Source organism: Lingula anatina, chromosome 1, assembly GCF_051362555.1.
Source record: "Lingula anatina isolate TDL-2025a chromosome 1, LinAna3.0, whole genome shotgun sequence".
NCBI lineage: Eukaryota > Metazoa > Brachiopoda > Lingulata > Lingulida > Lingulidae > Lingula > Lingula anatina.
In genome coordinates, this window is record NC_141767.1 from 18,689,486 (window position 1) to 18,703,623 (window position 14,138).

General features: G+C 34.2%; 2 protein-coding genes across 2 annotated transcripts; both read right to left on the reverse strand.

The window, feature by feature from the left end:
* Positions 1–1,050: 1,050 nt before the first annotated feature.
* On the reverse strand, positions 1,051–4,017 carry LOC147764047 (IgGFc-binding protein-like). Its single transcript, XM_087001554.1, has 3 exons — positions 3,657–4,017; positions 3,237–3,440; positions 1,051–2,598 (listed from the first exon to the last, which is right to left on the reverse strand). Exons 1-3 carry the CDS (start codon positions 3,976–3,978, stop codon positions 2,048–2,050), a joined length of 1,077 nt encoding a protein of 358 aa, XP_086857680.1. The 5' UTR covers positions 3,979–4,017; the 3' UTR covers positions 1,051–2,047.
* Positions 4,018–7,615: 3,598 nt separating this feature from the next.
* On the reverse strand, positions 7,616–14,077 carry LOC106150990 (aldo-keto reductase family 1 member B1). Its single transcript, XM_086999489.1, has 10 exons — positions 13,891–14,077; positions 11,941–12,108; positions 11,509–11,625; positions 11,125–11,202; positions 10,621–10,737; positions 10,241–10,347; positions 9,528–9,609; positions 8,991–9,074; positions 8,612–8,694; positions 7,616–8,282 (listed from the first exon to the last, which is right to left on the reverse strand). Exons 1-10 carry the CDS (start codon positions 13,960–13,962, stop codon positions 8,240–8,242), a joined length of 951 nt encoding a protein of 316 aa, XP_086855615.1. The 5' UTR covers positions 13,963–14,077; the 3' UTR covers positions 7,616–8,239.
* Positions 14,078–14,138: the final 61 nt, after the last annotated feature.

Consider the following 14,138-nt stretch of genomic DNA (forward strand, 5'->3'; position numbering starts at 1 on the left):
GTCCCTCTTGAATGCTAGTTTGGTTTCTTTTATTTAAACTACAAATACAGTGTTCGGTTAGCTATTATGAAAAAAGAACTGATCAAGATTTCAAAGACATATCTTCGTTGAAGCAACTGTAATCTGTATTTGACATAGAATTAGGTGTTATCTATTCTGTGGAAAATCTAATTAAATTTTGTAGGCATTTTTATGTTGAGATAGTTTTAATCAATTTTATCATGTCATTGGTCGCATTACGGGCCTAATAGATAATTCAGAAGAGCCAATGTGCCTAAATAGAGAATTTCGATAAACTGAAAGGATGACTTCATGAAAATATTACGAACTGTATTTTTAAGAAAAAAGATCGCTCCACTTTTATGTACAATGTCATCATGTTGGAGGAAAAAATCCTACAGGTACAGCAAGGACTTAATGTTGCAAGATGATAAATAGCACTAAAAGGCACAGGCCAAAGACTGTTTTCTCCCTTTTTTCCTTCTTGAAAGAATTTATCCCACCATAACAAATTGTGGATATAGCTGGTTGCTTGAACACGTGGCAAAAATGGTCTGATCTGAGGACAGGAATGGCAAGGAAATTTGCCCAAGATAGCTAGAGAAAAGTGGAAACACTGACGCTCTGACCATAATGAAACAACGGTCAAATATTGTAGCTATGACATCTTTACTAGATGATGTTTAGACCCGATTAAAAAAAAAAAAACATGTACACTGGCTGTCATAGTGGTCGCCATATATCTCCAGTTTCTGAACAATGACATCCCCGAGTACCCACCCCCACACCCCCGAGTATAAGGTCATACTGTATGTTCAATGATGAAATCTTGAATTTTTGAAACGCATTGAAAAAAAGGTTCTCGATTTGTTTGTTTCTCTTATATTGTACCAGACGCCATATTTTGGGCAAACAGTTCATGTATAAATTTATCGGTTGTCGGCACATGTCTCTGTGAACACGATGTTGGGTAACTGAGAAGATATAACAATAAATTATAAAGTAAGCTCGGTAGTATTAGTATGTATTCACCTCAGCAGCAAAGTTACATGATAAAAACACAATTTAATTCATGAGTTAAAAAACGATACACTGGTAGATGGGCTGTATTTTAATGAGCAATTTTAATTAAAATCACAACTGAGAATTCCTACCATCCGTGGGGACATGATATTTCACAATAAGAGTCCCTGTCATACATGCAACTGCTCTAACACAATCTCCTCGAGCAAATTATCACGATCCTTTGAACTTAAGGCAAAAATTAAATTGTGAAAAAATTAATTGACAGCCAAGTACGCAAGCAGAGCAGTCAATTTAATCATCATTATCAATCTTATTTCCATATTTTACAAAATACATCGTTCACGGGAAATAAAAACGAGGGGATTCATCTGTGACTGAGAAAATAGAGAGGGCAGATAGAGATAATGCCAAAAAATCCTTTCATAACAACGTTATCCAGATATTCATGTCACATCTCGATAGACGCAAGTTGATTTTTAAATCTTAATTTTTATAATATGAAATTATAATAGACACACATACAGCAGCATCACAATTTGAGCAGTAGCATTGTAAGGAAAAGAAACGAAAAGCTCTTCTCGCTTCTTTGCGTTTTCCCACACTTCTGAATCTCCTCCTTTTAAAGTTAAGCAATCTTTAATGTGGTATCATGGAAGTAAGAAGGTTTGTTTTCATTACAAGTGAATAGTTGTAATCACGGGATGTTACCATGACATTATTTTTTCTACTGAATTAATTGGTAAACACGATATTTCGAAAAAGAAAAGTTAATAAGAATTTGCATCTACTACGTTTATGTTAAAAGTTCGTAAAAGTTTAAGCTGAGATTTGCATGAATAATGAACCAAAGGCTCCAGTGTCTGGATTCTGCAAACGCGTAATAATAGGTTCAAGAAATCATATGATTTTTGACACTTATTCGAAGAGAATGCCCCCTAAAGGCAGACTTTAATTTAAATAAAGAACGATTATAGAAATTGAAATCTTTTACATTCGGAATTTCGCAGCGATGCTCGCGAACCTATTTTCCTAGAATTGGCCCACTGGGTTTGACGTGCATGAATGTGTATTCCAAGTCTTCGTCCACACGGCCATCTCCGTCGTCGTCCACGCCATTATCGTGCTCCTCATCGATGCGCCCATCACAGTCGTTGTCAATGCCGTCTCCTGCCACTGAAGTCGTGGGTTGACAGTAACTGTACAGCGGGGAATGGCGCATACCAGCAGGGTGGCCGTAAGCTTCATACTTCACGAAACCGTACGATAGAACCATAAACGTTGCCGTTGGATCAGAGTGATTCATGGTATGTAATCCGGGTTTTATACGCAGTGTTGCAGCGGAGAAGCCAGAGTCACCCAGTACCATCCAACGATGGCCGTAAACCGAGGTAAAGAGACTTCCGTCCAATACAAGTCCACTTGCTTGGTGTGACTGGACGGCTACGGTTATGAAGTTGTTATACTCGTCTTGTAAAACTCCCTTGAAAGTTGTAAAGGAGTATCTTTCGCGGTACTGCTCGACTGGGGGAATAACCATCATCAAGGGATCACTGCCGGCGAAGTCGGCTATTGCTGAAAATAAGCATTAAAGAGATAATAACTCTATTTTCCTGGAGTAAACAACAATTTTCCCATACTTACCAATGGTTAATGAATCCATTTTTACATTCAAAATTAGTCCTTGTTTTTTTTTCTAAAAAAAGTATGTTTTTTGTTAAAATCTCTTAGGAGATTTTAACAGAGTACAGCCATCAATGGAGGTCACGTGGTCTAAAGACAAGCTCAGATATCAGAATAATAGCTATAACTGCCGTTTTTGTGGTAAAACAGAATATATTACATTTCTAAGAGTATTCACAATGTTTTTATTGTGAAATATAGATCTCATATGAGGAGTTATTATCCCTTTAATACAATTAATTATATATATATATATATATATATATATATATATATATATATATATATATATATATATAAGGAGGTTTAAACTGAAGCTGCAATCGAATCTTATACAATGAAATTCGATCCTCAAACAAATCTAAATCTTATCTATACTTGTTACAGTATATCAAACATGTACAATAATAATTTTCAAATATTTATCTACAATAGATTTGAAATATCAACAATCGCTCTGTTGATTACAGCTGAAAAATGCCAAAGCGGTACACTGTATAATAAATATTGACTTGATTTAAATTACATACGTGATTTGCTGTATTGTACAACGAGAATGGGCTTTCTTGATCTGATGACCATATAATCATTAGAACCAACATCGAGTTGCAGGAATTCCCCTTGTCGTTGAACTGTGTGCGTCTCAGTACTTAACAAGGATAAAATGTTTGGGCCACGATGACATGTAGAAGCGCGATACTTCAGTACGCTCAGTTCACTGTCGTCCTCGCTAGCTGTTGGAAAAATAAAGAAGAAACTCATTGAATAAATGTAATTAAAATTTTAATACAGCACTGATAATGATAGAATGTCCATAAAAAGTCTTTTTTTAATTTGATTTTGAAACAATGATCAGTTTCAAAATTTAATGAGTGATGCTCCAACATGACAACCTATGTTCGCAAATATTACGCATAAAATGTCAAACTGAAAACTGACAATTTACTTACCTAATAATCTAAACACATCCCCTGCTGTTCTCTCTGCCAAAGGAGCGGTAACAAAATGTTTTCCCCAGGAAGACACTGGTGGTATCATTTCTTCGATATGATCATAAGAATTTTGCCATCTGGTCCCATTAATTATTACATCTATCTTTCCGTCTTTATCCCATTCGGTACCGTTTATCATTATTATTTCGTTAGCAAAAATTGATGCACGTTCGTTACCAGATACGACTACAATCGGCTCGTCAGAAGTGATTATTGTTCCTGTGAGATCTTTGTCACACAGAATTTGAAAAGATGAACCTTTGTATTCATATGTCGACATATCGAATCCATCTATTTGTACAGAAAGCGGATTGGTGTATCCAGGATCGTCCGATCTCCATGGAAATGTGAAGTTCACTTGAAAACTATCTGCATGTGGGTCCCTTATTATTGCTGGCGCTACAACTTGAAAAAGAAGGAATGCACTGTTAGTATCAATTGTAAAATTATACTGCGATGACCGTGTTCCTTTAACCGAGCAAAAAGTTTAACAAAATTTCGTAAAGAAGCAAGCAAATAGAAAAACAAATAGGAAAAAGATACCTTAATGCTAGCACACTCTGAATATTATTTTCATTTATAGCATCATGCCCAAGTTGGGCTGCTCAAATGCCGTTGAGGTATTATTAATTTGCTCTTTTTTCATCGCATAGTAGTCAATATTAAGTCCGGCGAAAAACAGTCACACACGCAATAAAAAGTGAAGCTTATAAGCAACTTTATTAAACCAGAGTATTAATTAGCATGCAGTAGACAATATATTTTTAATCCATACCCATTCTAATTAATGCGTCTCACCTTCTCTTTCAATATACATGACAGTAACACAATCCCTTGTCATGTCTCGACGAAGAAAAAGAACATATGAATTTTATATTCATTCTTAACGTGGATTTAAGAATGTTATTCTGGCAAATATGGAAACTTGCCAATAAAAGATGATCCAAATCCACTGCCAAAGAATTTTCTCCTCCAGGATGGAACCACGTAGTGCTTCCCCAATCCAGCCACTGGCAGCACCAGAAAAGAATCCGTGCTGGCATTGTCCCTGTTTACAGCGAAGACGGAAATTTTTATGTCACTTTCTATAACAAATGTCCTGTCTTTGATGTAATCAAGAAGTAACCGGGCTTTTGAGTTCTTTGTTTTTATTATCTAGACTCTCATATAAGAGAAAGATTATTTTGGTTTTTGGATGTTTGAGTGTAACAAATTAATAGTTTGTGCAGCAATTGAATTATCTTACGTGATGGTAAGTAAATATATATAAACAGCGGCCCATTATTGCAATTTAATCAAAATGTCTCTGCGTTTGTATACATTACAGACGTTAGAGTATTGTTATTTTGAAAATGTTGCATCTCGGAAGGGCTCGAGTGTTTCTTAATCGAGATTCACTGTAAAATGATACCTTTACATTACCGACGTAAAATTCAGATGGCACATTATTTTTATATTTTATCACGATGTCTTTAAGCTCCGTCAGTTGTATTTGTATATGTCAAAACAGGTCACGTCACAAGTACATTAATGAACTTATAATGTAGTAACTTATTCAAATGAAGAACAGGTCAAAATCTAATTCTTTTTAAAATTTGTGACAAGACCGAAGCTGGAGACGAACTCGTTTAATTCAATTTTATAAGATGGTGAAATTACCGGTGGTCTTATCGAGATCTTCGTTTTAAAATCACCTATTTTGAACACATTGACAGTGCCTGTGTTATCATCATTGTTGATAATATGGATCTCTCGTGGGATTGGATTATTTATTCCACTTGGTCCAAACACTACCATGAACTGTTTCTCAAGATCAGTGGCTGCTCCTGCAATTACAATTAATTTATTGTAAGGCCGATTTTCATTTCAACATAGCACCGTATGTTGCAAAGACCACGGGTTTCTTACTATATAACTTTAAAACATATGTAACAGTTAACATATACTCAAACGTATTCTCATTGGAGAATATCAATTAATTAGTTCAATCAGAGTACACCTATCCAGGTGAAAAGAAGCCACTTAGGCTCCCCTACCTATTTCGTTTGGAATAAATGGTAACAGTAAAAAACACAACAAAATCACCATAGTCATCTTTCCTGGTTTTAGTCCTTTCCCGTTGGATGAAAAACGTACGTTAATAAAAAGCGTCATGGGTGATCTATATTTATTTTGGCTCAGAAATAGTTTTCTATGACCCATAGATAGTAAGCTCGGTTCATCACTTTGTCCGAGATAGGCTGCGTCCAGGGGGTCCAATAGGATGGAGATTTTCATTGGTTAAGAATTACGCTACGGTACGGTATGACAAACCAATGTACATAAACTGTGTGGGCAAGGAGTAACAGCGCCTAACCGCAAAGAACCATTTCTTCTCAGATCGAGTACTGGAATTTGTTTTGAAGGAAAAGGGGAGATTACTCTTTTCGTGAGATTTCTGAAGTAAAGTTTGACGTGCATGGAGCATGTTGGTCTGTTGTAATTGCCATCTCATTTTAAATCTAGTCAAAATCAATGAAAGTAGACATCAGTTATGTTGTTCTTGTGTCATTTTTAATACCAGTATAATTTATTTCACTTAGACTACAAACGTAGTGGCGAGTTAACTATCATGAAGAAAAAAAAAGATCAATATTTCAAAGACATATCAAGCAAGTGTAATCTGTATTTGACATAGAATTAGGTGTTATCTATTCGGTAGAAAATCTAATTAAATTTTGTATATATTTTTATGTTGAGACAGTTTTTATCGATTTTATCATGTCACTGTCGCACTACAGGTCAGAAGACCCAATATGCTTTGATGGAGGATTTCGATAAATTAAAATGGAAAACACTGACGCATAGACGTGTGATTATTCGACAGACGGCCAAGAGAACTGATACTTTTAACAGATGATGTTCAGACCCGATCTATAACGTGTTTTACCCCAGTTTTAGTAGTATGGAGCTTGGGCATAACATTATGTCCAAGTATGGAGTTACAGCGCCCCCGTAACGCCCCCCCCCCCCCCCCCCCACCATCCTGACAGGAGGCTAGTCTACCACAATTTGCTCCCCACCGTGTTGGTTCTCTTTTGTACAGCCCACTGCCGGGAGGTTCTGAATGTGGTTTTGAATGGAAAGAGATGTGCTTATCTAAGTATTTAAAAATTTAGGTCCTACAAGTGAAGCAATGGAATCGCGAATTTTGATAAGCATTAAACGACCTCGATTTCGTGATAGACTAATCTCATTTATTTTCCATTGTAACTAACACCTTATTTTGGAGAAATAGTTCATGTTCAAATTCATCTATGCAAAGGGCACATCTTTTTGTGAACAAGATGTTAAGTTACTAACATTTATTATCATGATTGGTAAGAAATGGTTATAAAAGAATGACATCAAATCACGAAATTAGCCAGGTGATATTAGTATGCCTTCATATCAGTAGCGAAGTTACATGATAAAAACGCAATTTACTGGGGGATGGGCTGAATGCTAATGTAATGTGTAATCAACCACACGTTAGAATTCCCACCTTTCACAGGAACTTTCTCAATGCTGTGCCCGTGCTGTCTGTTGCGGCTGCTCTACCACAATCTCCTCAGACAAATTGTCACAATCTTTTTAAAGGGTATTGTAAGGTAGAAAGGGTCTTTATTTAGCAAAATAGCTTTCCTCGTTTCTCTTATGCGAAATGCTTCATAAAAGTGCAATAAAAATAAAGAGTACAAACTCCCTTTTTTGTTCACCACCCCACGCACTTCAGCACATAGGATGGGCAATCTTTCTTTAAGTCATTTTTTTCTACTTTGTAACTTGGTGTAAGAAGGTGAAAAATAAGGGCCGCTCTCAAATTAAGACGAACGTGACCATCCACTCACCAGATTTGTACACTTGGTCAATTTTCAGAAAAAGACAAGGGCCTTACAATCAATCAACACATTTAATTTCCACAAATTATAAATAAAATCAAGGACAGATCAATGATTTACACAATTCTAAATATAAACATAATTTCAAGTCAAAACCTGGAATAAAAATGGTATTGATAAAGTTTTGATACAGAAAATCTGCATCTATCCATGATTTTGACATTACAAGTTCAAAGATAAGAATGGCACTTTTAAACTAGATATGCAAGGTAAAATAATACCTGCACTTTGGTTTTAGGCAAAAGCCACTGATATCAAGTTCACTGAGCAGCAGCCCATAGTTCAACTATTTTAAAAGGTAATCTATCATTTATCTACAATGTATAATGAGACAATCAAATGATGCTCATAATCAGTCATTATAAAAAAAACGACTGCTTATATCTAAAAATAAACAATATTTTGATTTTTGTTACCAATTTGATTGCACTATTTTCCATATTTCTCATTTTGTCTTGATCTCAATCTAAGTACAGATTTGTGCTATAGCATTTCATCAGGTCACGTAAGCAAAACAATTTAACTCATACTACTCATGAAGGAATGTATCCAGTACATTTTCAAAACAAGCGATCCTTTTGCAAAGTAGTCCATACAATTGTCACTATGGACCCTTTCCTTTTAAAATTCTTCCTTAAATGGATAATATATGTGGTCTTTAACCCTAGAAGAAAAAATAAACATAGAAAGAACTAATTACTACAAGATGACATTTCAGTGCTATTATTTTCTCACAGAAACTTAAATTGTTGTCAAATAAAAATATATTTTAAATACCCATTCTATTACAAATAACACACATTAGAAGTGACAAGTCATAAAAAATTGTCTGAAAGTAAATATGAAATCTAGCAAAATTCAAATTCAAGCAAAAACCCTTATAATAACTTTTTTATTACTGAGGTGTCAAAAAACAATCCAAACATCTTACAAATTGCAGTGCCTCACAATATCAAATGTTACTTTTAACTTAAAAGGTTAATGTGTATTTACCATGTTAAATGGCAAGCCCTATAATTATGGTTGTAACTGCTCACAGTCTTCATATCCTCGTCACTAAGCTCAAAGTCAAAAATCTGCAAAGAAATTTAATATATAAATATTTTATATGTACTCAGTGTAAATCCTAATGGCATACTGAATTAAAAAAATTAGTGGAGGTCTTATTTGCAGCATACTAGTGTATACAGCCATTTAGAGTTAACTGACAAAGAGAGCAGGCTTTTCATACAATTTGAAAAAAAAAATCTGAAAAAGCTCAGATGATTTGTCAAAAGTACTGGATAACCTCATAATAAATAAAGTCAATTTGCACTAAATGCATAGTGGAATTATCTATAGATACAACAGTGTGATTTAGTTTACACTGCACCTGCAGATTTTCCTTCATTCTTTCCTCACTAACAGTCTTAGGAATAACTGCATAGCCCCTCTGGATCCCCCAGCGCAGGACAACCTACAACAATGGAATAAACTTATAAGTAGTATTTAAACAGAAGGCTGATATGAAATTTAACATTTTTCGTTTTTTAAAATTCAGAAATAAAAGCTGTGTTGATAGACTGTTCTGGTTGGTAAAATTTGCCTTGTGCCCTCAACAAGATGTAGTGAATGCTTTTGAATAAAATTTGGAAACCTTAACATAAAATTTATTAGGTGAGAATTTGCATTTACGTGTAGTGCTTTATCTATCCATGGACATAGACCTTAAAAATATGTCAACTGCATGGTATTTGAATCATATAGAAAACACATGCAGAAAATATAAACACTGTATGCCACTCATTTTAAGATCAATTACTGAGAATACACTGGATGCTTTCTCAAATATCTGCACTGGTCATGTCAAGAGATGCTAGTGAATCATCAATATTTTTTTCATCATATCAAATTATCATGAAATAAATACCTGAGCAGGACTTTTTCCAACTTTTTTGGCAATTTCCAGAAGCCTTGGGTCCTCCAACAGCTTGGGGTCATCTGGCTTTGCCCTTGAATCCATAATGATAAAATACATATGAATGCCAAATATAACATGTTTTCTACATTTAAACTATTGACACATAACCATTCAACATCAGTAAAACTCATACATGTACAATTTATCTTATAACTGTCAAACAATCTGTGTTTAAAGACTTTGTATGTTCACTCTTTAATTCATGACACTATCTACTCTTAATTTGAGATGTTTTGTAAGAAAAATAACACTAAATTGTTAAAAAACAAACTACATGCTATTCTCAGCAAATCACACAAGTGATTTATTACTGTTACAGCAAGCAATGTCAACAAATATGAGAGTAATATAAATATCAGCAAAATATTATTCATATATCTTCAAGGGATAGAATGTGAAATAAGAACAGGAATCAAATGATTTAAAACTTAAAATCTGTAAGATAGCAATTAATACAGTCAAGAGTGCCTTATACCAATGACCTTCAGCTTGTTAGAGAGACAGTTTACTCTTTATTGGTCATTGCTCACACTCAGTGCCCTACATAAAAGATGTAGTTAGAGACGGTCCACTCTATCTAAGATATTGCTTGCATTTGGTGCCCTATACCAATGACCTAGATGGAGACTGCCCTTTGTATCTCAGTTCTATCTTCTACTCACCACGGCCTATCATTGGAACCCAAACAGCTATGGGCTGTCACTGTCAATCCCTTTTCATGGGCAAAATTGACCAAACGTTCATTGCTAAGATATGGATTAATCTCGATCTGTAATGTAAGATATGTACACTTTACATAGTTTCACTTGAAAACAGTTGCAAAAATGCTATGATTAATATCTTTAAAAGATTTGTTTTCGATACTGATTAATGCAGGAATACAGTCAGGTTAAATTGATCAAAAATCCCCAATACCATAATGAATGTTGGTACCAGATCACATGAAACAGAACCCTATATGAAAAAAATGAATAAAAATCTGAAATAATCTTTCCAATCAAATTTTAATTTTACAAAATGAGATTTAGTGCGTCAGTTCTACCTGCAAGTTAGCAGGTTTGATTCTGCAGTTGTCAAGGATTCTCTGAATCTGCTTGCTGTTGAAATTTGACAACCCAATGGCCTTGGTCAAACCCTCATCAACAAGTTTTTCCATTTCCTGTAAAAGGAAAACAATACTATACATTAACCGTTTCATTATGATAAAGATGATAATTAATGGATTCATGGATAACAAATATTATATCAAAGGGTAAAGATATTGAATTTAAACTCATAGTGCATTAAATGTCTATAGCAGTCCCATAAATAATTTACATGAAACATTAAAAACTATCATTCTTAGTTTTCAGGCTGAGGAATCAATTTTTGTTATTGGTATATTTGTTCAAGAATAAAAAAACACAATGAACTACCCCTTGGCAAACAAAAATACTTAATTGAAATAAGAATTAGAGATCCTGGGAGGTGTGGGCTCCTTCCTTCAAAATTTTGGTGTGATATTTTAGGCTTACTAGTATATTGATGCTTTTAAGTGATATCAAACCTTCCAAGCTTCCAAGAAGTCAATTTCAGACAGGATTATATTTCCATCTTCATCCCTTGGTACATTTTCTCCATCTTCCTTTCAGTTTGAAAAGGAAAATTAATGTGAATTATAAGACATTCACTGAAAACACATTATTAACATAATAATACAATAACACTGTGTGACAATAATTAACTATCTGAACCTTTACTTCCACAGCATCCAATTAAGCAAGTGAATCTGTTAAGTTTTACAATGTGCTGATAAAAAAATTCAATAACTACTATCAACTGTTAATATTCTGTCATAGATCCACTGCTTTTCTGTATAGCTTAACCCAATTAAAATTCAAAATCATTTTCTTATCCATTATTGCTTCTATGATCTCACAAATTATTTTACCTTATATGCCATTGGCCAGTGCATTAAATAGATATCCAGGTAATCCAGTTGTAGATTATTCAAGGTCTGTGTTATACACTTTTTCACCAAATCTTTTCGATGGTAGGTGTTCCAAAGCTGAAATATTCATTAAAGTGTCAGTTATTATATCTAAAAATATACTGTTATTATCTGTAAAATTCTTCAACAAATGTTTATTATCTCATATAACATTTTATTTTTATTACTGTGAGATAATAAGGAGTACAGGTACATGTACTAGTACCTGTAAAGCATAGGGAATTAGCAATGGCAATGAACCTTAACTTCATCAAAAAAGAGTTAATAGGTGCATAATATCACATTCATTATTACAGATTCACAAAACCAGCAATTTGATGCAGGAATTTCATGTCTTGTTGCTTCATTTCCTATTCTTCATTCCATTTTTACCTTGCTAATTATAAATAGCTCTTCTCTCTTCACTGTTCCATCACTGATCTTTTCCTTTATAGCAGGCCCTATCTCTGGTTCATTCCCATAGATGAAGGCACAGTCTATCATTCTATAGCCAACACCAATGGCCTTCTTGACAGCTTCTGCAACCTCACCAGGCTTTGACTAGAACAGAAATCATTTAAATATCACTTAAAAGTTGCAGCAAACACCATACAACATGTGTATCTAGGATTTCTAGTCCTAAATTAAGATTCATTACAAAAATAAGAATAACATATGATTGTGTACGTGTATAAGTCACAACATTTTATCATAATATTATTATTTTTCCATATGTTGCATTTTTTTCTGTAATGTACTTGGACATGTAGTTGTTAAGCAGGCTATAAAATATTAAAACAAAACAGAGTTATCATAACATTCTATACAGCATTTGTGGAACATTGGCTTAGTTCACTGTGTTTTCATCTATCCTAGAGGTATTCATTTTACAGACTGCACTTGGATATTAAGGTGTACAAATATAATAATTTCTTTGATTTTTAATCAAATTAACCCCTCATCATCCTGTACCACTGACTAACCACCGAATTAAACAATAATCAGGTATATTAATTTTTTTCAAGACGGTTGCTTGACAGCAAAAATTAAAAATTCTACCCATTTCAATCCATAGAGTTGGCAACCCTAAATGTAAAACATTTAATAGGAAACATGAAATGCAAGCTTGATGGACCTCCCATATAATATCTGACCAATACATATATGTGCAAGTTTTTGCAAACATTCATCTTTATTTAGGCATTAACCATATTTGCCTGTTCAATCTAAAAACATGAACATATAATACTGCATGTGGACTTTTAGATCATCAGGGAGCGTTAACATGCACACGTAATACTGCATGTAGACGCCGCTCCCATCCCTAAACCCTATCACTGTACATGTACTGCATTCAGTGCCAAACATGGCAGACACCATGTAGTACAGCATATATTCCCAGCATTTTCTGTTTGCTAAGGAAGCAGAGGTCAAAGATGTCTTATCAATCAAACCCTATGCCTTAGTCACAGTTACAGGTTGTGATTGCTGTAACCCTGCCACTACTCTATACTGATAAGATAACAGAATTTGTTCCAACAAGTCCACGCCACAAAAGGACAGCATGGTGTGCACCATGACTGTGCAATATTTCTTGAAATGCTCGACAGCTTTGGGGCCTTGCGGACTTAAAATGACAGTGTAACTAGGTCAGGACAATCCGTATGTCAACCACTTAATGATATACCATGTAAGCACAGTGTATTCTACACACAGCCATGTGTCTGAATTACCCAGGGTAATAGTATATATAAATATATCTCTGCATGTTGAAAGAAAAACTCTTCCATTATTCCTTTGTCCTGTTGGAATAAATGAAAAGAATTCAACAACTTAAATATTAATAAAATGTGGTAATAACTTTAACAACCAGTATGCAAAAATATGTGTGTAACAGTTGTCCCAGAACCCCAATACCATATTTAAGTTGAAAAAAGCACATGATATAAAATCCTTACTCTTCTATTTCACAAAACAAACAGATAAAAAACATTTTCAAATCTTAATCAAATAAATATTTATTAGAGAAAACTGTTCCAGAAAGATAGGTGCATGAATCACTGATTCAATAATTACATTTTGCAATTAAAATAATATTTATTGTTAAAAATGAAGACAAGTCTGATGCTGCTAATGAGTATGACAGAGGCAATTATATGTACACGTATATCATACAAGTCATTCTGATGCTATGATAATGCCTTGGGCCACAAAAAATTTAGGGACATATAATTTTTGGTTCTACAAAATATTTCCTGCATGTACTGTATCTCTTGCTTTGCAATTTCAGTGAAAATACACTATTTTTAAAAAGCCCTTTACAAAAAACATAAAGCCGTATACCTTCCAAGTTCCAAGTCCAACCATTGGCATTTTGGCACCGTTGGCTAAAGTTAAACATTTTACATTTGCCATGGCGTTTCCTTTGGTAATTTTAATCAAGTTGGAATTGCGCTCCTTCTCCACTGGTTATTGCCGTGGTTAAGTCTTGCACGCCCTCTAACGGTGACTAAATGAAATAAAAGTAGAAATATGCCAAAACTGGACCCTAATTAAATATTCATATATTGAAAATATTTAGACCTCCACTT

Bases quoted from the DNA above. Each gene is read 5' to 3' on its own strand.
- LOC147764047 (XM_087001554.1), bottom strand. From the start codon at position 3,978: ATGTCGACATATGAATACAAAGGTTCATCTTTTCAAATTCTGTGTGAC. The intron at 3,441-3,656 runs GTAAGTAAATTG...TTTTTCCAACAG, and splicing joins GGATGTGTTTAGATTATTAG to CTAGCGAGGACGACAGTGAA. The intron at 2,599-3,236 runs GTATGTAATTTA...GCTTATTTTCAG, and splicing joins TGTACAATACAGCAAATCAC to CAATAGCCGACTTCGCCGGC.
- LOC106150990 (XM_086999489.1), bottom strand. From the start codon at position 13,962: ATGGCAAATGTAAAATGTTTAACTTTAGCCAACGGTGCCAAAATGCCA. The intron at 9,075-9,527 runs GTATTTATTTCA...CCATTGTTGTAG, and splicing joins TTGGAAAAAGTCCTGCTCAG to GTTGTCCTGCGCTGGGGGAT. The intron at 8,283-8,611 runs GTAAATACACAT...TTTTTCTTCTAG, and splicing joins AGGGCTTGCCATTTAACATG to GGTTAAAGACCACATATATT.